Below are 27,045 nucleotides of genomic sequence, written 5' to 3'. Positions count from 1 at the left end.
CTGGCCTCACCTTGCTCCACATTACAAGGTCAGTGGGCAGTGCACTGGACTGGGGTCTTCCCTGTCACCTCCAACATGTGGAGTCACAGCGCTAATTGGACAGTGATACAGTTTGGTTTGCTTGTACTTTGATCATTTTGATAGCTGCAGTATTTATTGGATCTGTTAAGACCCGAGGTGCTTTAATGCTGCACATGGCCACACTTGCCATTGACTTCATATAAAGTTATTCATTAATCTTCATTACAATTAATTTCCATAAATTAGCACTTTGTTATGTTGATATTGATAGTCTCTTTACAAGGGAACATCTTTTGTTGCAACACTCCATTGAGCCACTCTCATGTCACAAATTTTCTCATCCATCATTATTTTGATGGCCTCTCATGTTTGTCATGTACCACCCTGTTTGTTTGTTTTGTTTTTCATATTAAACCATATTATCTCATAACTATGATGCTGACAGGTGGTATACACCTTAAGTGACACTGTGAACAACATGAGTAAATTGTTTCCCATGGTCAGAGGTATTTGCTGAACTTTCATGACACTTCAACAAGTTGGCTTCAAAATAAAAGTCCAAAATAAAATGAAAGATTTGAAGGTAATAATACAAACATGTCCTTGCACAAGGCACAATGACTTTCTGGTGATGCACAAAGAAAAACGTCAGTTATGGAAAGTATGTAGGAATTGGAGTGTGAATCATGTAGAAATGATAACTCTTTAGCTATGTAGACCTTCCATTTTACAGAAGCAAAAATAATCAGACCATTCTTATGCAGCTGAGTTGTCGCACGATTAGTTCATGCACAAGAAGTTAGAACTGATGCTGTTGTGAGTAAAGAGGAGGACCAGAGATCCAGCCAGGTCAGTTAACAGCATCATAAAATCAAAGTAAACACATCATACACCTCGAAAAATATCAAATGTTTGATACATTGAAAGGAAGCAACAGTACCTCAAAGTACTATTTCCAGAATGTAGACATAAAAGTAAATTACTGAGACAACGTTTTACAGACAGAATAAATAGAGAAATAGTGGAATGAGCATGTATGGGTGTGTGGAGAGAATTATTCATGTTCCAAAACAAACAAGGGACATCACCTCATCTGTAAAGCATGGTGGCATGGTCATGTGGGGTTGCGGGACATGACGGTAGCAGACCCACCTGCTCCATTCCAGCAGAAGATTTCAAACCAAGTGGATAGGCACCTTTTCACGTCACACCAGAACAATGTCCTGAAACATATTATAAAAAGAAATAGAGGAGCCAAGCGTGGATATGTGCTTGACCTCAGCAGTAGCCCATTACAGAACACTGAAAATGGGACTCGCTGCAGTGGCCCTTATGACGCTCCATTTGACGTTGGTGCAAAGATCTGCAATAAGGCTGTCATAGAAAAGTGCCTGTTATGACCAATAAAGCCAGAAGCATCAGCCACTCGTGCAGTCTCTTGCTCAGAGCTGTGTCTTCTGTATTCAGCTTCCAAAACAGCCGGTGTCATCACAACACCTCTTTAAACCACCAAAACGACACACTTTGAATGTGAAATATATTGTACTTACACATTACATATTTATTATAAGTACATGTTATTTTGCATTATATTGCTCCAAAGACCATTTAAACAAAATAACTGAAATAGTGTATCTGTTTGTTGCATGCTCAATGGTCCCCCAGTGTGTAGGATCTCTTTCCTAACATTGTATCATCTATTTGTAAACGCCTCGTCTCTTTAGTCTTATCTCTCATGCTCTATGGTGAAAAGCAAATTCCACATACGTTCCATATAATGGTGGGTAAAAGTGATTGTGCCTCTGACTCCCCAACCTCTCCTGGGATAGCCAGGAGGCTGGAGATTTCTCTCAGGGACTAATGAGGACACAGGACCGACTCTGAATGGACCGTAAATAAACAAACACCACCGCTCCCTCCTCTCTGCCCCACCCACTGCCTCCACCACTCACTGTTTCTGGCTTATACACTTAAAGTGGAGAGATGTGGCCAGTGTGATTAAGTAGAATGACCAATGGGCTGAGACTGGATATGACTGAATGCATTGCACCCGTTTACTGTGAGCTATTTAACATTTGGAGATTGGTTGAGTGTAAGAAACTAGAAATTACATTCAATCTTTTTTTTATAGCTAAAGGAACCATTGGTCAGAGGGCACTTGGGTGTTGCAGGCTCACATGCACCTGACCTTACCAAAATACTGTGTGCTGTGGAAACTGCAAAGCTGTCACATCTTGTTTATTTGTTTGGTAATGCACAAGTAATATTTTCTTAACTAGGACAAAGGTCAACTCACCTAATCAATACAGTGTTATTGGAAGGAGTGACTTAGGAGGAATGACCTTTGTTTCAAGACTATTGGAATGTGGGAAAAGTAACACCTTTGCTATGGGGCTATTGTAATATGGGAGGAGTGACCCATATTATAGGACTTATAGGAGGATTGACACATTATAGGATTATAGGATTACTGAAATGTGTGGGACGTGAGCCTTGTTATGGCACTACTGGAGTCTAGGAGCTGTGACACATTCTAGGACCAGTGATATGTGTCATGGGATTATTGGAATGTATTGTGACCTGTGTTATGGCACTGTTATGAGAATGTGGGAGGAGTCACCCATATAATGAGATTCTTAGAAAGAGGGAGGTGTTACATGATTGGAATGGAAGTATAGTGCTCAGTAGAGATGATCCTTTTCCAGGTATTGTAATTACTTCTCAACGACATGCCAGGGACTAGCATTAGATCTCCATAAAGAGCAAAGTGTAAACCACCACTATGTGACTGAAATGTGTAAAAGTACTGAATAACTTTTTTTGCAATAATGTGTGAAAGTACTGAATAAATTGTTTTTGTATGGGAAGGCTCTCAGTGTGGATTGAGAACCTTCGTATGGGCAGGAAAAACATTACCTTCCATTGAAGAAATTGTGTAGTGATCTCCAATGGAGAGATTTACATGGTGCTGTAGTTGTAAGTGCATTTGTAACCAAATGTCAGTGATGTGTGTGTATGTTTGTGTTTTGTCGACCTAGAGACCATTTATAAACATTTTTAGAATGTGTAGGTCTTAAGTCACTTTATTGATTATCCTGTTCCTAAAGTGTGCCAAAAATATAATATTATATTACCATTTTATTTTTGATTATAGTTGTAGAGAAGGTGCAAAATTACAGTTTCATTTTTTACAGCTTAATTTTCTTGTTGGACAGGCAAAACCTGTAATCTACATTTCAAGTATAAGCAAATGGGAGAATAGATCTGTTTAGAACATTTTTGTCATTGCTCACAGGACATCTGTAATACAGTATTAAAAATCAGCTAATGCACATTCCATCATCTGCATTGGTAAGTATATAGTGTCCACCGCTTACACTTTGAGCAATAGCATGAAAAGACTCAAAGATGAACTCTGGGAACTGCTGAAAGAAGCCCTGGTATAATATACCAGAATTTTTTTTTTCGGAAACTGCAGGCCAGTCTCCCCAAAAGAAATCAACATGTGCTTAGAGCGAGGTCACACTAAATACTGACATTTTCTGTACGTATTTTCTGTATTTTTGTATCTTAAAAGAGAATTAAACATTCTATATTAATTATGCCATTGTATGTCATCAACCATTCATTATTCCATTGGTAAAACAACAAAGCAAATGCTCGCCTAAGACCTTTGCACAATACTATATAATATATACAAGGGTATCAATTACAACGGTCCAGTCCTATAATGATATTCATTATACTGCAGTGAAAGGGGAGCTGAACATTGATTATGCTGTGGAAAAATACTAAAATGTCTCTTTGACTGTCTCACACAGACAGATGTCCATCTCTGACTGCCAGTCCAGGAGAATATTTACCTCATGTGTCTACTAATACCGATGTTTCCTTCACTGTACTTAAAAAAACAAGTAGTAGCAAAATCAGTGTAATTGGACGTCTTTTTGTACACTTCAAGGTTCATAATGTTTGTCAAAAGGAAGACCACAGACAGCCCTCAGTAAGCTGCTAATTAGGCCTTTCTTTGTGCTTGTGAAGTTTAATAATGAAACAAACATCGTAGACGATTTATTAAAACAAAGGGAACAAATATAAGATTTTTAATTGACTTGAAACAGAGACACTGATAGGCATCTGAGAGATCTTAGCACATACCCATCAGTCTGGTGGTAACAACTGAAACCCAGAACCGTCATTTTCCATTCATCTGCCAAACGAATCCTCAGTGTGTCTCCCGGCTGGCTTTTATTATTCTGTGAGATAGAGAGCGTCCTCCAGAGCCCATCTCTCTAACGTTCATAACAACAGAAGAGACTTTCTCAGCCAGCAGTTCCCGCTTTCACTCCTCTAAAGATCTGAGAGGCCACCAAGGCTGAATGGCTCTCTGAGCCTTTCTGTGAGAAAAAAAAAATCCCTCCAAATGCCTGATTCTCTATTCTTGAAGAATCCCCCAGAGCTTATGGTTGTAATAACCAGCATAACTGTGTCGTTGCGCTATTGTGAGACTTATCCACAGGACTCTGGCTGAAAAGGTTCTGAGAATGATAATGCTATCTTCTATTCTGAACCTTCTTCCCAACATCACGCCTGCAGTTTCAAACCACTCATTAACACCTGTGAGGCAGTATCTCTACCCTGTCCACTCTGTAATTTGATGATTAGTGTTTTTCTTTTTATTTCTGCACTGCCATAGTTACTACATTTAAATAAAGTTGTAAATAATCCACTTAGGGACTGTGGACCAGACCATCTGTCTGATCTTTGTTTACTTATTTTGTTTCACTACACTGTGTAATTAATCCCTCTATCAGGCAAATAGACAGCCCATTCCATCCCAGCACTCCTTACTAACAAAACCGGTGGGACAGTAGATAAATCAACATCATGGCCAGTTGATATCAATGCTTCCACATGACATGATATTCTAACTCCATTAAGATTGTTTGGTTACTAACATGACTATAGAGAACTCCTTACTCCTAAGTTTTTGCTGACTATGTGTCCAACTCAATCAGTAACAGATATGCATGGTTTAGTGCTGCTTTTAACTCCAAACCTCAGATAGAATGTTATAATCACCAGTAATCAATTTACAAAACAAAACACAGGTATTATATTCTAGTCACAGTCCCCAAGGTTCAGTTGGTGCAGATTTTCACCTTAGCTTTATCTAGGAGTCAGGTGAAATGACAATATGTGTTCAGTCAACCACCTGAAATCAAGGACACCAGAATGACAATTAAAGGCCAGTGTTGACCACCTCTGCTGTTGGCTTCACTACCTGTAGCCTCTTTCTAATATTGTAGTGCTGGACATTTCAAATTGGATAACCAAAGCAAGCATCACATCAGACATACGCTGGCCTGTGGACATGAGAAATGTTTTGAGAAAGTGATAGATGTAGCAGGCAGGCAGAGGCTGTTTCAGTGTGGGTGATTATAGATCACAGGTGGAATAAAGCACGATGCTGCTACAGCCTCCCGTATGCAGCTCTGGTGACATAGTCTCCTTGAGTGCAGGGGCCTGAAGCCAAGTCACATTCACAGTGCCAGTACTCACCAAGGTCAAAGAGCTCCACTGTCGGGTATTCCACACAACACTCACAACACTGGACCCTTCGGAGAATAACTGGAGGAGAACACGAGGCTGGCCTCTTCTCTGGATAATCTGTGGCACCACTGCCACAGCATACAGCTATGAGCGGCATGAAGAGGTGGCCGTGTTCACCCGCTCTGCTAAATGCATGATCTAAATGCTGTTTAGACCCATACCATCTCCATTTTATTGAACGCTTTTTGACAGTGGGTTGGATTAATGGACCGGGTGAATTGATCTTGCCCTAACTGAAAATTGGAGATCTTGTTGAGTAGATCAGGTCTTTCGTCGTTTGAGCTAGTGCTCCCTTTCATGGGGCTTGTCATATTCCTGGGATGAGATACGAGTGCAAATGAGGAGTTTCTTTATTCTCTATTGCAACAAGGAGGAAATGTCAGCGGCAACCTGGCTGGTATAATCGTAGCTAGAGTAATCACTGGCAGAAGAACTCAGAGCACGGCAACGAGAGCAGCAGACAGTCCCATGGTGTGGTAGAGGAGTAATATGCAGCACTAGATGAGATTACCTGTGGGCTTTACACAGGCGGAACAAGGCACAGGTGAACATGATCAGTAATCTGGTGAGTGGGAACGGTACAGGTGCAGTGTTTATTTTTACAGAAATATCTGAAGGATCACAAATAGCATCTTTACAAATCATAAAAACAAAACAAGTGGCATTACTTAGGATTAGGTAGGTGAGGAAAAACTAATCTTGAAAAAGAAGTTTAATCTATGAATAATCCTATTTCCATGTTGGGCCATTAACAAGAACCTTATAACAAATTCTAAAGTTTTCAATAAATTTTAGGATTTAGGTAAACAGCTTTGATGTGTTATTTCTGTAAATGTTCCAAGAGGATCATCCAGGCACACTATACGCAGAAGATAAATCCTCAGAGAACACAGCAGAAGAAACACAAGGCTTGGAGTACAGATCAAGACGCACTGCTTGGACAACTTACTCAAGAGACTTAAGAATTAAACAAAAGAGAAACACTTAATTATTAATTTGTATCATACATTACTGAACATTATAATTTTTTTTTCTTTATGAAACAATGGCGATGTTTTATTAAGGTAATTAAGGTATTTACATACAAGTTAAAAATATGAAATTGTCCAGACTGAGAAAAATTGAACAGAGCTTTACTAAATAAAACAAATATCATAACTATATGATTTATTTTCAATGTTGATTCCTTGCGTATGTGATCCACAGCCATCACCGATAGGTATCTTCCATAGTCATGCTCTGTTTGACCTAGAAATACTTCTTGTCCATTATGGGGCTTTGCGTAGTGTTTCTTGACTATATTAAATGAAATTCACTTGGCCAGTTGAAAATATTTGACCATTTTGCCTCTGAAAACTCCATAGCTGCATCAGCAGTATGTTTTGTGCCACTGTCCTGGTGCAGTCAAGGCATGTTGGTGTCTGAGCTGCATGACGGTTGCTCTGTACATGTCAGGACTAATCTGGCTGTGGTCACGATGGGATCGTCTCTGGAGACCAGAGAGTCAGCTAATTTGGCAGACGTCCAAGTCCGCGTCTCCATGGCGTGCTGGTGAGCCGCTTCGGATCAGGATCAACTCCCCTTTTTTCTCTGATCTTTCCTCCTTCCATCACTCCGGTTTAAGCTCATCTATTGGACCCGTTACGTTCATACATCCGTCAAACCATAACCTGGTTTTTCCATTGTTGGGGCTCACCCGATTTATACTTTACATTGTACTCTCTGAGGTTGTCTTGATATACGTTCATCTCTTTAGGGGACTCATCTGTCGTGTCTATGCCTCTGTCATGAATTTTTATATCTAGGCAGCACTTTTCTCTTCAGAACATATTCTTTGGTCATCGTTTTTTGTAACATCTGTGGTTCTAGTGGGTTTTTTTTATCTAGTCATGTTTAGCCTCATAAGTAACACTTCCAGCTGGATGTGAGTGAGACTTCTTTGATGCTCACATTAAGACTCAGCAGCGGCAGACTCCAGATGGAAGACACCACATGTAGAATCCACTGTAGACCTTTTGTTAGTTCCTCTGTGCATGAACTACAAATGCACAAACAGCTGTCCAAGAAACATCAGGGCTGGTGGTTATTTTTAATGTAGTCCATCTGTTGGCTTGCATAATTTTCAGTCACCCTTTACCCTGTTTGTTGCTGATCTGTTTTTGAGAACAGGGCCGCTGCTGACCTGATATTGTTGGACTGGTGGACTATTGTTAACATAGCAGCGACACTGGTGTGCTAGTGGACTACTGTGTGCACGAGCTACAGCAGTGTTGCTGTAGCTATAACGTGTCTCTGTCACTGCTGTGGTGCTCCGTCATGTAAAAATATCCAGCTAACAGCAGAAGCTGATCACGGATGAAAAGATGGAGGATGCCTAAAAAATGTGCTTGGCAACAGACGGACATTATCTAACTGTATAACTCATTCAAATAAATACATCCTTCTAATAGAACGAATGGTGAATATATACAAAAGCATTTTAGGAATTCATGAAGAAATACACACTTTTATGCAGAACAGTGAGTGGCTTCCATCTTTACCACAAAGGCAATAAAAAGAAACATAACCTTGCCTCTGCCTTACATGAATAAATATGTCTAGGCTGAGTGTGACTAACACTGAGCGGTCAGGTATTAGAATTGATCCTGAACTCACATGACTGGAGGAGCTGACGCCATGGCTGAGACATGATTATGTAGATAGTGTTAAGCTGTCGTGACGAGGGATCTTGTGAGTGTGCGATGATAACGCCTCTCTCTCACACGCCTGTGTGCAGCCATACCGACTGCAGCCATAGGGAAACATTGTGTTCGCCACCCCACGGGTACCCACACTGTGCAACTGGACATTCCTTATAGCACACAGCCTTTTGAATCAAACGTATGTAAACATAGTGAGGAAATTAATAAACACATTTAATTATCTTACCAAAGTATCTAAAAAATTAAATTATCTTTCCAAAGTATAAAAATTGGGAATGAGATTATCATCTTCAATTGAAGTTGCCATTTAAATAGAATATGTGAGAGTTTGAGAGAAAAGGATCTTTTGATTTTGTCCACTGAGGAGCCCCATTAGTTTCTCTGGGTTCAGTCTCTGAAATGTATAATGTTCAGAACAATACAATTTCCAGCAGTTACCTTCTCAAAGTATGGGGCACTTATAGGAATCAGAGGCAATCATAAAAAGGAAACTGAATTGATTTCACAATCTGGTGGGGAAAAAGTGGCCAAATCTCCCTTCAGTGAACGTGGTGAATGTCAGCAGCTATCACATTATTAAATGTTTCTGTGTTTGGTTGTCATATGAGTTCCATTCACTTTGCAGATTATCTGCACAAACAGTGTTACATGTTGCTTAAATGTCATTGTATGATGACTTAGCATCCTCCAATCCTCCAAAAGTAACTTTCTTCTTAGTAATAAATTTTACTAAGTTAAATAAAAAAATAAGATTTTAAGTTAAATCAAGATACACTTTTTATATTTTATAAAAACTCCATAGATTGTTTAATACAACATACCATATTTTCAACAATTCAACATCAAGAAAACTGTGTTAATAAAAAAAAAAGAATCTGCATATTACTTTTATTGCACAGAACAAATGAAACATATTTTTCAGTGTGCTGGATCTTTTTTTCCCTGGTAAAACAGAAGGTCATGGAGCATGTTTTCATAGTTCTGGCATGAACAGAAATAAGAAGATGGCTTTTTTTCTTGGTCTTTCCTGGAACCGAGAGAGAGAGAGAGGCTGTGCAAAAAGAATAGTTTGCAGGTTTGGAACTTTCAAATGTTAAACGACTTTCAAATGGGAAACAACTTTCAAATGGAAAATGAATGTGTAACATTGGGAGGGGGGGCTTCTGCAGCTGAGGATGGAGCTACTCTAAAGCAGATTGGTAGTCAGCAAACCATCTGGACTTCCCCATCTGTAGACCCTGACAGCACTACAGAACAATTACTCATGCATACGACAATACCAGACTCAGCATCAGTCTTAATACAATAGCTTCTGCTTATCTACTTGATTTCCACAGTGCCCCCACAACTGTAAACAAAGGATTTCAGTAAGGTAAGACGTCACACACATATACCGTCCTGTAAAACCAGCAAACACAGTCATTGACCTATACTGTTCAACCAGTGGTGTGGCTCACATTAATATGTAAAGCATGTCTTATGAGTCAGATCAAACGGAATTATTTAAAATTGTTGGGAATGTTTATTTGAATAGCGATAGAGGGAGATTTGAGCATCATTCAAATCCAAACATTTTTTTTGACCATTGTTTGGAAATGGTCAGCATTCGAACATGTCAGGGTTGGCAAGCACATTAACATATTTTCCCCCATCCTTCTTTACATATGCTTTAAGTAACACAATTGCTACATGGACAAATCAATGTGTTACGTAGTATATTTTAACTTCTGAAGAACTCTGTAAAATTTTTAATCTTATGATTGGTGTGTCACATTAACATATAATGGCATTAACAAATTACACAATGCTGCAGTTATCCATCACAGTTCCATACTCTGATCACGCTGAGATGTCACCTCTAAATCAGACACAGCACTCTCTAGACCCACAAACATCCAACCTATTTGTGTGATGGTACATTAAGATTCTAAAGTTCAGAGCTGCTGTTTAAGTGAATTAAACAACAATAATAATAAGCATTACAGAATAATGTGGCTCCCTTGAATATATTTTTGCATTCTGTTAGGTCCAACAGTGCCTGATCATTGCAAGCAACTTATGATTTAGAATAAGCATAAAAGTATTAGTGTTTAGAACAGTTCCAGAAATGCAATGAGAAACAATATTAATCCGGGAAAATGCTTTAGTATGACGTATCCATAGCCAGAACGTCAGAGAATCCATACCTATTCAATTAAAAAGGAAGAAGACTAAAACACACATGTTTAGCCATTTGCTATGTTTACGCAAACCCAGAACATTAAAGGATGTGTGTGTCTAGTCTGGTTTTACCTCCTGAATTTTAGATTGAAAATGAGAATAGAAGCTGCAACATAATGTTCAACATAAAGCTTATGACTACAGAATGCAGTCATTTTGAAAAATGCAGTTTATCTAGTACTATCACATCATTCAAAGTGAATTACTGTAATATGCTTGGTTAGCAACATTATTCAAGGAGTATGTTGGGCCATGGATAAGTCAACTACATGGCAGACACATATGGTATTTTTCAAAGAGCATTGAACTAGTTAATGTGCTCATCAACCCTGAAATGCCTACTGTTGCTGTTTGATAAAACTATTTAAGTTTAGATATTAAAAAGAAATTATACAAAAACATATAATGCAGGCAAAAGGACACTGAAGGAGGACAATGGTCTGTCTTTTGTATTTTGAAGATAGACACAAACATTGAGAAGGGTTCAGTCTTTTATATATTTCCTTTTGCCCATAAAAATCCACTGGAACTGCAATGTCTTACAACAAAATTCTCTTTCAAAGAGATGGTCCCTGAAGGCCAAGCAGAAAATGCCATCACAGAAGAGCATGGTACCACTTCTCCCCTCTTACTTTCAACATCAAACAAAAACAAAGAACGTATGTGCCACATATCCATCTTTAAAACAGAGAGGAATAAAACACACGCACTTCCTCTGCGAGAAAGTCCCAGGACGTTCCAAAACTCAGTCACAGAGGGGTTTGTGTTGTCGTCACCACTCTGCGGTGTCCCCGCTGGGTTAAATCATTTTCATGTTAAACTTGCGAGGAGCTTCAGCTGTACCACTGCTCAGCCCAGCGTCTGATTTACGTGGCACATACTCTATCTCGATGTTGTGTTTGGTGTTACCTTTACCCCTGCTCCACAGAAACAACAACACCAGGCAGAACAGTACCACCCCAAGGAAGGAGATGAACCCCATGGTGGTGGCAATTATAAGGGTCTTGATGTCAAAGGGAAAGGGAACAGTGGCTCGTGTCTCATTGGCCCCACTCTCATTGGGCTGGTTGGAGATGAAGGCGAAGGTTTTGTTGGGCTGGTTAGGCCAGTCAGGTGAGTAGCTGTGAACGTGGAGATGAGCCAAAGTGGTGTCGTTCCCTCCTGCATTACTTGCGATGCACACATATGTCCCGTTGTCGTGGATCTGAGCGTACCGCACCTCTAGTGTTCCATCAGGGAACACGGTAAGCCTTCCTATAGTTTTCGTGGTAATGAAGTGCTTCTGAGGGGAAAGCCACATGATGGCTGGAGCTGGGTCCCCATCTGCTTGGCACACGAAGTTCACCGTAGTTCCTTCATCCACAAACTTGTGCTGAGCCTTGCGGTCCCGGATTCTTGACTTGCGACATGTGAAATAATTTGGCTGTAGGATGTCGGGAAAGTCCTTGAACTCTTTGCCCTGGACGAATTCGGGCGATGCGCATGTGGGTTGCTGGCGATTGAAGTTGAGTCTCCAGCGCCTGCGGAAGACCCAGAGAAGCCTGCAATCACATGCCAGAGGGTTGTCATAAAGCACAAGGGTCTCCAGGTTTCCGACTGAGTGGAACGCGGATTCCTCCAGAGTGGTCAGAGCATTACTGGACACATTCAAGATCTTCAGGTAATTAAGACCCCTGAAAGCATAAGGCTCAATCATAGAAAGCCTGCCACCCACCAGGTGGAACTCCTGCAGTCTCAGCAGGTCGTGGAGCTTGTTTCCCTCTATGATAGAGATGGGGTTGTAGGACATATTCAGAAATCGTAAGTAAACCAGATGCCGAAGGGCCACGTAAGGGATTGAAGTCAGGTTTGCGTTGGTGATCGTGAGGGATGTGAGGTTTAGTCCATACAAGCAGTGGGTCGTCATGGTGTCTAGGTAGGGCCAATTGGCAATCTCCAGGACTTTGAGACGGTACAAGCGTTTGAAGGAATAATCTCTGATGCTGTTGATGTTGAGGTTGCGAAGTCGCAGAGCATTGAGGTTGTGCAGGTGGGTGAAGGCCTCCGTGGGGACAGAGGTTAGGTTGCACTTCTCCAGGGTCAGGTGTTCCAGGCTGTTGAGGCCATGGAAAGCTCGGTGGGATATAAACACCAGGTCGTTATCACCCACTTCAAGAGAGCGCAGGTTATAGAGATCCTGGAACATGTAGTCCAGGAGGATGACTATCTTATTCTCGCTGATGTCCAGCCGGGTGAGGTTGCTGAGGCCCGTGAACACGCCCAGCTGGATGAGCTTCAGCTTGTTGCTGCGCAGCCCAAGAGTCCGTAAGCCGTACAGGTTGTTAAAGGCTCCTGGCTCGATGGTGGAGATGGTGTTTTCATTCAGCTCCAGCTCCTCCAGGTTGGGGAAGGCGGAGAACTCCTCGGGGTTGATGGTCTTGATGCGGTTCTTGCTGAGGTCCAGCAGTCGGGTCTCAGACGGGATGCCCTCGGGAACAGATATCAGCTTCTTGCGGTGGCACATTACGGAACGTTCCTGGGCATTGCACTCACAGCGCGATGGGCAGCCTGTGGTGGAGCCAGACAGCACGGTGCCCAGCATCAGGATGAGGATGGGCTGCCAGCACGCCACCAGGTAGCTGTGCCCACTCGCTTCCCCTGCCACCATCCTACCGGTTACCTGTGCAGACAGAGAGAGAGACAAGAGAGAGAGAGACAGAGAGAGAGAGAGACAAAGAGAGAGAGACAGAGAGACAGACTACTGGTAAGGAGTGTTTAGTTTTAATCCAGAGAACAAGTGACTAGCAAAACAATAAGATATTTTATTGTTTATAGAGGTAGATATTTATTACGCATTATTTTAAAATATCCTAATATTCAGTCAACTAATTGTCAGATGATGCAAGATTCATGAAATAAATTCTTGACCCAGCTAAAACGTACAACTATGAACATTTGCTGCAATATTAATGAAGGCTGAGCACACAGGAAGAGAAGAGGGGAGAGCTATTGCAGTAGAAAGGTGTACGTTCACTTGCATAATAGTGAGATCTGACATATTTGGATTCTTCTTTCTGTTCCCGCTAAGCTTAACTTCAAAGTCCTTCTGCAGGCAAAAGGCTCCAGTTTGCAGATGGAGGAGAGATTGTGGCAAGAAAGAAAACATTGCATCACCCCATTGTAGCATATTCATGACAGATCTAAAGCTGAGGAATCGACCTGCTGAGCAGTGGATTATGGGCTTTTATTAGTGCTGTATTGCACGGTCGCTCTGGTATCCTCGGTGTATGTCGTACTCCAGCTCTATCTCTAAAGCCAGGGCCCTGCTCAGCATTAATCACTTGCGTGCATGTTTGCTAATATAGAATGACAGCGTTGTAGAATGGGGCAGGTGCTGATGCCATTATCAGCATTTCTCAGAGAGTAATCCAATTCATGCAGCGTCGGGCCACATGTATGGACTGTGGATGCCACCTGCCTCAGCTAAGTCCTGACAGGAGAAAGAAGTGAAAAAGACAGACACTGGATGAGGAAGAGTTGACTTGAATACTCTAAGTCAGACGGTGCTAGTGGTGATACATTTGTTATTAGCGGGAGAAAACCTAACCGCCACTGCCAGTTGGCCATAGAGATGCTTCATGGATAGAGGGATTAATCTAACCAGGTTAGGGGTTTAGTTTCACAGTATTACCTGAATAGGATGCACACTAGGCTGTGGCATGCATGCTGTTTCAGATCTTAACAGTTCGGCTAACCTATGATTTCCATCTTTTTTAAAAAGTCACGGTAGAACTAAATATCCTACTGTTGCACTACAAACTTTCAGGCTTTCGTAGTTGTGATGGGAACACTAAACAATAGGAGTATTGTTAATATTCATCTAAGTTCAATATCTGCAGTGGAATTATTCTCTGCGTATATGTGCTTTTTAAGTACTTTCAGTAATATTTTGATAATATCACAAGGTAAAAAAAAATTGTGATATCTTTAGTCATTGGTATAAAAACAAAGAGGAAGAACATAGTTCATCTGTTTCCATGTGCAGTATGTGACACCGTCCGTGGTATTACTAAGATATCTTTAACCACACCAGTGTCATCCCAGCATTGACAATGATGTATAAATACTCAACCACCACTTCTATACTTCATTCTAGTGCTACACTCACTACTATGCCACTACTTCCAGTGTCAGAAATCATCTGCTGCCCAAATAATACAGTAGCAGTGGTCGGGGTCAGAAACTGAGCAGTGCACATGAGGATATAGGGGATCTGACAAACCGTAACAGTAACAGAACATGTAAAAAAAACCCAGTCTTCCTAATAAATAAGCCTATATATGTTTAAATGCAGTGTTTTTTAAATAAGTGGGTTGTGAATTTATGCACTGTCTACAACTTTCATAAATGTCCTTCAAATATCTTTGCACTTAGTCTCTTCTAGGCTGTCTAGACATGCACTCTGTTGTTGTCATTGATGTACAATTTTCTTGATATTAAACTGAACGCTACAAATGCTATTTTGCTGTTCAACCCTTTAAGAGTCTGACTGCATTTACTTTTGTCTTCCAGGTCAGAGGTGATGGCTCACTAATTCTAGAATAAATGTAAGAACCAAGTTTGGGTGGGGGTGGGGGCTATTTTGGGGGTTGGAGTTGTGTAAGTTCATGTCAGATGATAGGAGAGAGTGAAAGTGAATGCCAATGTGTCAGTGTGACAGTACAATACAGGGGCACATTTGCACTTATTATGGGCAAAAAATAAAACCGAATGAAAATGTCAAGACTGCCCATTACGTCTGCTACTACATTGATTGGTCTACAAAAGCATTTTTTTTTTCATTTAGATGCCATTTCACAGTAGATTTATCAAAGAAATTTAACCAATTTATTTCTTAGGCCCTCGTCACATAGCCCTTCATTAATTCATTAGATATGAATTCCCTTTGTTTCTTGAACCAATACTTCCACAGTGTGGTTCTCATCAAACAAATAAGGCAGCACCATCCTGCTCCTCATGACGTTACCAGTGAGGCTGATCATGGTTCCTTTCAAAACCACAACATCACGTAAAGTGCTAAAAGAACAAAGACTTCATGTAAGTGTAGACTTTTGAGACTTTTTTTTTAACACAGTCACTAAACACCACTGACATGACACTTACAAAATATCACTGAAGTTATGGTATAATTTGCTTGGTATTGATCTATAATGTGTCGTGATGTGTCTGTGGCCACAGCTGCTGTCTGCTCCAGAGTGAGACGAGAGATACTGAAGCCCAGGTAATCTGGATCACAGACCAAGGCCATGCAACCTTTAACCACCATCACTGAGACAAGGCTGTTGGGCACAGTGCTGCTGGACACAGTGCTGCTGAACACTGTGCTGCTGGGCACAGTGCTCCTGGACACAGTGCAGCTGGAAACTCTGCTGCTGGGCACTGTGATGCTGGGCACTGTGATGCTGGACACAGTGATGCTGGGCACTGTGATGCTGGACACAGTGATGCTGGGCACTGTGATGCTGGACACAGTGATGCTGGACACAGTGATGCTGGACACAGTGCTGCTGGACACAGTGATGCTGGACACAGTGCTGCTGGACACAGTGCTGCTGGACACAGTGATGCTGGGCACAGTGCTGCTGGACACAGTGCTGCTGGATACAGTGCTGCTGGACACAGTGCTGCTGGACACAGTGCTGCTGGATACAGTGCTGCTGGACACAGTGCTGCTGGATACAGTGCTGCTGGACACAGTGCTGCTGGACACAGTGCTGCTGGACACAGTGCTGCTGGATACTACTCCTGCAAACTGTTTGCATGAAATGGTGGCACCAAAAAAGTTGACTGGCAAGCAGGCGACGACATTTAGACTCTAAAGAAGTTCCTTCAGAACATCTAACATCAGAGTCATCTGACTCACTCTGGATTGCCGGCACAGCAGAGGTTCTGTGGTAAAGCATATTGTGTGTGGAAGTCCAAAGGGAACACAAACATGCCGTCTGTTCAAAGCAACACAGCCCGGCTGCTGGACATCTGGGATCTACAGTAGAACCCCTTGAAGAAACGCCATGAGCACTCTCAGAGCACAGAGCTAAGGCCTTCAGCGGCGGTGGTGACGTTACGGGCACGGCGGCCGGCCCTTCATCCTACTCCTGTTCCGTGTCTTCCTCAGTTTGCCTTGCTTTGAAACTCTGCTTCATGATGGCACTCCATGTTCACATGCAGCCAGAGCAAGACTGACAAATGAATGTTAACGCTCCCCCACCACCGTAGTCCTTTCATATTATCACCTATTGTTATTCAACTCCTGCCCTCTCCTCTCTATAGGAACACGATATCAGGAGAGATGATCCATTCCCGTCTCACGTTTGATTTGGAAATGGAGAAGCTAGTGTAGCATATTAGGATTGTTCAAGCCCATGGATTTGAGTTTAAGATTTTTTTAGTCTGATAAATTTAAACATGTAATGTGACGCATGACGCAGATGCAGGTTTTTAAATAATTTATAAAATAAAGGAGGCAACGGTCTGAAACACCAAACGAACATAAAGACTAATACACTCATACGAATCTGGAAATATAAAACCAACACTACAACCAGGGCCGGCGCCAGAACATTTCAGGGTGGCGAACGTAAGTTCTTGAGCGGGCGAGGGGGCGCCATGTAGCGATTGTTGTAAAATAAATGGGTCTTATTATTTACATTGAGGGGGCGGGACACCTCGCCTGAGGGGGCGACGCCCCCTCCCCCCCCCCCCCCCCCCCCGTGGTGCCGGCCCTGACTAAACAACTAAACTATCGGGGAATAAGATAGACGTGGAGGACAACACATACGCTGAAAGCGTAAAACTGAGAAACCGGGGGTAAGGAGGAATAGAGGAAGGGAATACACTCGACAGAAAACAACAAAATAAACTAAGGCAGACTAATGGAGAGAACTTGAGGTAGGTAGAAGAGACACTGGCAAGACGTAACCAGGAGTAGAGTATAAGGGAGACAAAACAGAACTAACCAAACCGGTACAGAAAACGAACAGGCTAGTGAACAACAAGGGATAAAACAGAAGGCATTAAATACACTGAAACAGGGGAGAGAAACGAGACGCAGGTGCAAACACTGAGGACAGGGGCGTGACAGACAGAAGGGAAACCAAGGAAACGAGAAAACAAGGCGGGGCTAAGGCAGACGACACGGGACTGGGGAGGAGGGCGGAGCTGGAAGTAACAAAACAATTGATTAGTCTTACAGCCATACATCACTAAATGATGTCCTACTGAAACACTAACTGTCCAAGTTCTGACACTGAGACACCATAACAGCACAAAGCAGGATTGGTGAATGCTAGTCCCCATGGGCCTCTGCTGTGTAAAGTGTTTTCTCTACTTTACTGCACGTGACTGAACTCAGGGAATCATCAGCTAATTATCAGGCCCTTTATGTGTTGCATCGGATGTGTTTCGGCAGGAAGAACATTACCTCACGGTAGCCGAGCGCTCCCGAAATGCTACGTGACATTTCTACTGTACAGGCAGTTCGCAGCAGAGCCTGAAGACACTCATCCATAACAATTAGACACACCAGACCAGAAGGATTGTTTTTAACACCCCCAGACGGGTCTTAGTTATTCTTTAATGGCCACTAGCATAATAAAGCTCTTCAAGCATCGTTTATGCAGGAAAGACACTGATATTAATGTTGTGGATATTGATGTTGATGCTGTTCTTGTGGTTGTGGCCCGGTCACGCCCACACTGTATGCACGGGGGCCTGGTGCAGCGGGTGTAAAAGGTGACCGTGGGTGTCACTATGATGGAGACCGGGCCCGGCTGCACCTGGCGCAGGGGCCTGATGCGAAGCAGTTTAAATTGTAGCTGATGCCGGCCAGATGGGAGAGACTCTAATCCTCATCCTGGAGCTGCTCTGTGCAACAAGGTGCAGGATTCCAACAGCGACCAGCTGCTTCCCATACATCTCTCCCTCACACACACACAGAAGGCTGCACCGAGCAGATAAGACTGTACACTTCCAGCTCAACATGTTAACCCTTATTAAACATTCAGACACTCATGAGCAAAGAGGACATCTGTGAAAATGTAGTATGTCAACCACCAAAAGCTAAAGTGAAACTTCGTCTGCTAAAATGAATAGGGCACTTAAGGCCTTAGCAGAAAGTGTCTCCCTCAAAGTTTGCCAAATTTGCTGCATTCTTTGGATGTTTCTTGATCAGATTGGTAGCAGGATTACTATAAGAATGACTTTATATGCAAATATATAGAAAGAAGTTTGTTTACTCCAATATATAGACTGTCCTTATGAATGTTACTTCACAAAATGAAGTATAAATGACATTTTATAATAGACCCAAGGTTGCAGGAAACACAGGGAGTGAGCTGACTTTTGACCCAGCAGTTTCAAAGTACTGGAGAGATTCCTCATCATTTACAAATTAAGCTAAAACTAGTTTTACTTTATTTCTAAAGAATCTTTTGGTAAGGATTACAGACAATGGCCCTGATGTTTTTTTTTTGCCAATGTCAAAAAATGCTGGGTAATGTGTACTCACACACAACATGATTCCAATATGAATATTTCAATGTTTCAATGTCAGCCATGGTTTGAGTGGAGAAGCTACTTAAGGCTTAAATCAGAAATTAGATTTCAAGATAATCATTTTTTACATTTCAAAATGTTGTGCAATCACCAGGAACTTACTCGCTCTAAACAGACCAACAGTTTCAAACTACTGCCATCAGGAAATTATACCAGATTTTAGTAACAGGAATTTCATTTCACCACTTGTGAAAATGACTGCACCTGTAAGACATCTTATTAAGCACTTTTTCCATGGAATCTAAGGATATTACCAAGTATAGTGTACATTGTATGATAGATAACCAGGGCTCTCAAGTCTCACGCATTGAGCGTGTGACACACGCATTTGACCGTCTTCACACGCCACACTTCCGATTTCACACGGCGAGAAAAAAAAATCTAGTTTATTTACCTCCGATCTATATCTATGTCGCCCTCCACTGGCGATCGATCGCGATATACAAACCCCCACCCCGCTCAACAACTTACGTTCGCCACAACCCCCCCCCCCCCCACCCGCTCAACAACTGACGTTCGCCACACCCCCCCCCCCCCGTGCTCAACAATTAACGTTCGCCACCCCCCTGTCAACAACTCTCACACTCTGACATGAATCCAAAACTTGAGAGCCCTGTAGATAACAAGCAAATACAATACAAATGCCTCAAATAATCTCATTATGATGAAACATGGAACCATAATACGGTCTGACCTGCACTGCTTTAAGTTTTCTATATCTTCTCAGGAGAGTAGTTGGGATGCTGTGACTGTAGTTATAGATCTGTCCCTCCACTTAGGCTGAAACAATGGAGTATAAGACGGTGGCCTGCAGGGAGAGTTTACAGATTAAAGTAATAAAAGGAAATCAGCTCTGACCAGTAAGGACTAACACTAGCACAGTGCACTAACGCCAAACTGTGCTGGATAACTGTGCTGGATCTGATGTCCCAGCCCAACGTTTACTTCCAGAAGCTGACATCCTGTCCCAAAGTATAAAACTCCCTCTGACCACGAGGAGACCTGGCATGAGGAAGTAGTGCAGATTCAGTTGTCCAACCTGTTAAAAACCCAGAGTTATCCACTACATCCACTACAGCTGATATCTCCCTAACCTATGACCAGGACACACACCGGTCAATATGACTCAATCAAGTCTACCTGTTCTCCATACACACTCATGCACAAACGTGCACACTCTCCAAGGACTGTTCGATGTTCTCTGTCCGTAGTCTCCTCATCCTTCCCTCTCCTTCTCTCTCGGTCCACAGCAGCGACGCTTTTGACCTTCATTTTACTCTCTCCTTCTCCCGCTGAACTGACACGAATGGTAAATTGGCCCGTCCGGATGCAGCACGCCCAAGAAGAGTGAGGCATGATGGGAATAATCGCCTCAAAGGTCGTTCTGCTTGTACTTCCTGCGAGTGGCCTCGGCTCTACGGGCAGCATGCGAATGCACGCAACACACACCATTTGTGCCAGAGTGCTGAGAAATAACAGGTCTTTTCAAAGAGGCCTTGCAAATAGCACACGCAAAGCATGATTAGGCATTTGCAGGGGAAAAGCATCATTATCTGTGTTTCTTTGAGCAATTGGACTCCAAAACATGCCTCGTACTCCAACAGTACATAAATAATGCAACGGAAATACACAAGTAAAAACCCAACAATTTGTGTGGATGGTCCCCCAAGAGAACATCTAAACATCTTAGGCAGCAAACAGCTACATTTTGATTCCAGATGAATATTTCTTGAGCATTCCAAGACTTGTCTAATGAGTAAGGTTAAGAGTGCTATTCAGGCTCCAGTGTGTCCAGTGTCCAGTATGTAACACTCTATTCTACAGTGTAAATTACAGCATAATATACGTATACATCGTAGTTTGTAACACTATATTATGCAGTGTAGAATGTTATTGTGTGAGTTATTCCAGCATGGTGTACAGTATGTAACTGTGTATTATACAGTGTTACTGCTGTAAGTGGCAAAGATAACGAGCTTATTATAAAGCAATTATTATTATTATTATTATAATCATTGTTGGAGTCTGATATTCAAAATACAACATGCCCAAAACCATATCTACATGTTTCAATTACTTGCTTGACTGGTCAATGTTATATTCATTTGCCCCAAATAAATATGTAACTGTTCTCCCAGTGACTCTCAGATTAACTATGTCCTAATTCCCTTGCAACACATGTCCTTCTCAAGTGTTTATTTATGCATTTGCTTCTTTTTTTTACACATTACTTCCTTGAACACCACATCTTGGGACAGCACACAGTTCCTTGAATAATAACACCATGATCCGAAACAGTCGCATCTGTCCTACACAAACCAAGTGAATGCTGAATTTATTCATTGTGAAACAATGCACCATTAATTACCACTGATCGCTGTTAAATATCCAAGCTGAATTAAATGGGAACATCGCTGGAGAGGCACACGGCAGGGCGGGAAAGACCCCGGACGTCCTCCTGCTGTTACGGGTGCCAGTGTTTTAGACTGTTTGCTCCTCAAACTGCTGAAGTGAAGTCGTCTCATTCTGCCACTTTCATTCATTGTCAAGTGAAACGGACAGAGCGGAACGACGGAGTGGAACAGATGAGTGCGGAGGTCACGCTGGAGCAGCAGGGGTCGGGACTGCTGTTATGTCATTCATGGCCCCATCATTATGGGCACCATTATTCACCCTGTTAACCACCAGCATCCTTTGCCAAAGCCAACAATGAAATCACTCAACACTCAACTTCCCAGAACAATTCACCACGTTTTCTTGATTTTGTGACATCACAGGGTTTCTTTTTTATGGTTTTGGCCAAAAATGCTCGTGATATGATTTCTGCATGAAAGCAGTTGCCACTTTGGAAAGAGCAGCAACAATCTCCCATCAAAACATTGCATGGTATTTTTTTCTTTATTTTTTATGTGATTTATAATTTCATTCAAGGATCCAAGGATATCATATTGGTTTATATAAGATAATCATTTATTATACTTTTAGATTGCCTTTGAACAAATGTTTTAACCAACACAAAAATAAACGACTCACACAGAAATAGCACAAAGCAGATCACTGAGCAAAAGCAGATCATTAGTGCAGAAGGATCCTATCATATTGTGAAATATTAGATTAAATTCTTGCACTCCGCTTGGTAAATACACCCATGCTCAGATTACGTCCATGCCAAATTGTCTGTAAAATAGAGGAGATAAAATGCATGCAAGATTGCTCTTTGTTCTACACACTGTATATTTCTCTCTCTCTCTCTCTCTCTCTCTCTCTCTCTCTCTCTCTGAAATATTCTCACTCTCTCTAAAATATTCCCTCACTCTGTAAAGTGTTATCTGAATAAATGAATAAAAAGGTGTTGTGCTGGGGTGTCAGTGAGTGAGTCACGAGGTGGGCTGGGCTGGAAGTCAGATCTCACACACACACACACACACACACACACACACACACACACACACACACACACACACACACACACACACACACACACACATACACTGCAAACATTTGCATGCTCAAACATACAGGCATGCACACCCTTTGAAGTGCATACATTAAACAACTCCCAGACAGCCAAATTTCTCTGTAGGGTGTCTGATGGGGGGGGGGGGGGGGTTGATAGGGAGAGAGAGACAGACATATTGATAAGACAACACAAAAAATAAAAAGGAGAAAATGACAGGAGAGAATAAATGTGAATTAGTCAGTGTCAGGGGAGAGCTGAGGGGGGTAAAATGATTCTCAGTCATCGGAGGTCTAATAGAGATTTGTGTTGGCCCAGAGCTCCGTACCTCAGAGTCATCAGACATCTAATACTCCGTACCTCAGAGTCATCAGACGTCTAATATTCCGTACCTCAGGGTCATCAGACGTCTAATACTCCGTACCTCAGAGTCATCAGACCTCTAATACTCTGTGTTAGCCTATACTTCTACACATCACATCCCTCAGGGTCCTAATGCCCTGTGTTAGCCCAGGGTCCTGGGCTGTACATGTGATTTCAGCCAGTAGTTCCTGTGCTCCTGGGCTGAGGAGCCTTCAGCTGTCTTTCTCCTCACTTCCACAGAGATGATTAACAGACATGGAAACTTAAGGATGCAGTTTAATTAAAAAAAAAAACATTTTGCCAAGCATTTGTGATTCATAGCTCAAAAATTCGGTGGCTCTTGGATGATATAAACAGTGCCTCGGCAAAGTTCCTTCTGTTTACTCATTTAAAATTTATCCTCTCAGATGCAGTGAAAAAAAAACAATTTTTTTCATAAGTGCTCCATCTAAAAAAAGAAAGAGAGTTGAATGATAATATGAGCCCATAAAAGACCACATACTGGGTTGGGAGAGAAAGACAGGCCACTGTGAGGGAAAGAGACAGCCAGGCTCTATTATGAATAAGAATAAGGTGTTACTTCTGCAGTATCAGCTGATGGAAAGCTATGGAAAATGCCTCTGGCTTCATCTCACCTTTCTGAGCTGATCGCTGATACAGAACTCTGGATTTCATAAATACACATATAGAGAGCTAGTTGAATAAACAACCATACCGAGGCCTCCTGATTTCTTTGGGCCTTTTTTTCCTGAATGCCTCCTCTGTGTGTTCGCTTTGACTGAGTCAACTGCAGCAGCACAGAGTCATTGAGGGAGGCAGAGGAGTAGATTTTAGATTCACGCTGTGATCTCCCTCATGGTTGGAATGGGAGCACTGCACATAACAGCGTTCCTTGAGGAGTGGGGCGGGGCTGTGGGGCGGGGCTGTGGCTTCGGCCGCACCGGCTGTGTAAAAGTGTGAGCGTTACGCACGTGGACTCGGTCGGAGTGGATCACTGACTCTGAGCTGGTTCATACTACATGGGCGAGAAGGTTGCAGATATAAAAGGATTGGGTTCACCATGTACGATCAAGAGGCCTTTATAATGGTGAAGCACACAGACGTGGATTAGGAAAGTGCTGAAACTGGCAGGATTCTCACAGTGAATGTGGAGAGGAGACGCTTTATTCGTTAGCACAACAGGAGATCTGGCTTTCCTAAGCCGGCTAGGTGCACCTCCAAAGCCAAGAACACATTCTCCTGAAGTCATCCATCACCGTGGCCCCCTCCCGCCTTCCCGAGACTGCCGTGCACTTCTCCTACCACGCCCGTCTCTCTTCTCCCGTCCTCCCGCTGGGTTAACAGGAGGGAGGAACGCATGGCCCCACCTCCTCCACCGCCGCCTGCTTCAGCGGGGCCCTTAATTAGGCCCATAAACCCATGTGGGGGAGACTATTGACAGCGGCTGAAGTGAAGACGAGGCAGAAAGCGATGCGCTGAGTGAGGGGTGCTGAGGGGGCACTTTCAGGCAGCGGGGTGACCCCCACCCCCCACCAGAGCCTGCTCCATGACCTTGTCCCGTGCCCTTCAGCTAAGTAGCCGTGAAGGGAAACGCTGACCCCCCACTCATGGAAGATTACGCAGCGCAGGGAGACAGCAGTAACGGGGGACGGCGCCATGGCGATCTGCAGCGGGGGGGACGCCAGCGATTAATGGCGCGGTTACTCGTCTTGTCCTTGTGTGGCCTCCCCCTCATGTAAAGAGCACGGTGCCGGCCCCTGACAACAGCCCTCCCCGGCTGTCTGGACTCCGGCAGCTACCTCTCCGGCAGTGTCCCTGGAGACGGACCCGGCTCCTCCTGTGAGGAAAGCCTTCAAGCACAGCCTGTACACGGCTACATCCACACTTCACTCCCCCGGCACGCCTGCAACCGGGCCAGCAAACCACCACGACCACAGATGGAGGTAGCGGGACTGCGGATCTCAGTAGGCGGCTGTTTCGGGCCGCCTCGTGATTGGTGGAGGCCCAACCCAAAGGGCGAGCCGGTGGCACGGAGCCCGGGTGCGATGGCCCACCCCACGTGAGCCTGAGAAGGTCTAGTCTCCGCCTTCTGCTCATGGTGATGGTCCCAATCACTGCTCAGGGAGGAACACGGGCCATCCTGCTTTGATCTTTATTAAGACCCAATCATAAAGAATAATACAAATAAAAAAATGGCTGAAGGAAGTGCAAGAGACCAGAATTATTTATCTGACATTTGCATATCTGCCGAAGGCTTAGCCCAGGAGGGGATTGTATTAGTAGGCGTGATTAATTCAGCCATTTCTCTTGTGCGCTTGACACCGGCTTCTCCCATTTACCAAGACCATTGCATGTTATCTTAAGTAAAAAAATAGTAAAAAAGATGCCTGAAAAGGAAGCGTTGGCTTGTTCTTTTCAAAGACGAGCAGAAGTCGGAGAGCCATGACTTCACTGGAGACAGACTGCTGTGATCAGTGTCTCTACAGACTGGAGCAGCACACGGTAAACACAGGAGAGACACAGGAACTCACTCACTCATTTAAAAACAGCGTGTGTATGTACATATATAATAATTCTGAATGTTCGGTAAACACATTCTGTACATTAATCATACTTACAGATAATGGCACACCCACCTCCCCAAAAATGAAAGAATGTTGTCTTCCATATGGTAAAAAAAGCTAATTTAGCACTTATTTTAGAGTGCTTCTATAATTAGTCCAGTAAGCATGAATAGCTAATAGAAGGCAATATGAAGCAGAATTGCTGTGAATTGTCTAATTGAATTTCCACAGCCATGTTGATAACTGCTGATGAAACGGTTGTAACAGCTGTGTGTTTAAAAGTCACAGCTCCTCATTTGGGGAAAGGTCCGCCCGTGGCCTTACTGCTACGCTGCTGCTGTTCCTGTGGCTCACTGGCTGGAATGAGGTGCTAATGAGACTGTGGTCAGGGGTTTGATTCCCAGGGCGGACATGTGCTGTCATGGTGAAATAGATATGAATGTCGCTCCGGATAAGAACGTCGAAGGTATAAAAATGTTATCTAGGCCCATTTATCAGCATAATGAAAATGCCAACAAAGGGAAGCAGAATGGTGCTTGCGTGGGACAGCCCTCTCTGTGGGACAGTCCTCACGTGGGACAGTCCTCTCTGTGGGACAGTCCTCGAGTGGGACAGTCCTCTCTGTGGGACAGTCCTCACGTGGGACAGTCCTCGAGTGGGACAGTCCTCTCTGTGGGGCAGTCCTCACGTGGGACAGTCTTCTCTGTGGGACAGTCCTCACATGGGACAGTCCTCACGTGGGACAGTCCTCTCTGTGGGACAGTCCTCACGTGGGACAGTGCTCACGTGGGACAGTCCTCTCTGTGGGACAGTCCTCACGTGGGACAGTCCTCGAGTGGGACAGTCCTCTCTGTGGGACAGTGCTCACGTGGGACAGTCCTCTCTGTGGGACAGTCCTCGAGTGGGACCGCCCTCACGTGGGACAGCCCTCTCTGTGGAACAGTCCTCACGTGGGACAGTCCTCGAGTGGGACAGTCCTCACGTGGGACAGTCCTCTCTGTGGGACAGTCCTCGAGTGGGACAGCCCTCACGTGGGACAGCCCTCACGTGGGACAGCCCTCTCTGTGGGACAGTCCTCACGTGGGACAGTCCTCGAGTGGGACAGTCATCACGTGGGACAGTCCTCACGTGGGACAGTGCTCGGGTGGGACAGTCCTCGCATGGGTCAGAGCTTGTGTGGGACAGTCCTCTCTGTGGGACAGTCCTCGAGTGGAACAGTCCTCGCATGGGTCAGAGCTCGTGTGGGACAGCCCTCTCTGTGGGACAGTCCTCGAGTGGGACAGTCCTCGAGTGGGACAGTCCTCACGTGGAACAGTGCTCGGGTGGGACAGTCCTCGCATGGGTCAGAGCTTGTGTGGGACAGTCCTCTCTGTGGGACAGCCCTCTCTGTGGGACAGTCCTCTCTGTGGGACAGCCCTCGTGTGGGACAGTCCTCTCTGTGGGACAGTCCTCGTGTGGGACAGCCCTCTCTGTGGGACAGTGCTTGCCTACCTCACCCTTCCTTCTCCACCTC

At 43.6% G+C, this 27,045-nt stretch overlaps 1 protein-coding gene across 7 annotated transcripts in view; it reads right to left on the bottom strand.

Moving 5' to 3' along the window:
• Positions 1-9,166: 9,166 nt before the first annotated feature.
• Positions 9,167-27,045, bottom strand: part of lingo1a (leucine rich repeat and Ig domain containing 1a) — a 106,512-nt gene continuing 88,633 nt past the window's right edge. For all 7 annotated transcript variants that reach the window (XM_077006910.1, XM_077006912.1, XM_077006913.1 and 4 more), the window contains one exon: positions 9,167-13,215. In XM_077006910.1, coding sequence (XP_076863025.1) covers positions 11,356-13,203 — 1,848 coding nt within the window. In that variant the 5' untranslated portion in view covers positions 13,204-13,215 and the 3' untranslated portion in view covers positions 9,167-11,355. The remainder of the gene's footprint in view (positions 13,216-27,045) is intronic.

The sequence above is a fragment of the Brachyhypopomus gauderio genome, chromosome 5 (genome assembly GCF_052324685.1).
Source record: "Brachyhypopomus gauderio isolate BG-103 chromosome 5, BGAUD_0.2, whole genome shotgun sequence".
Taxonomy (NCBI): Eukaryota; Metazoa; Chordata; class Actinopteri; order Gymnotiformes; family Hypopomidae; genus Brachyhypopomus; species Brachyhypopomus gauderio.
Note: the sequence above shows the minus strand (reverse complement) of the source record. Positions and strands in the feature narration are given on the sequence as shown.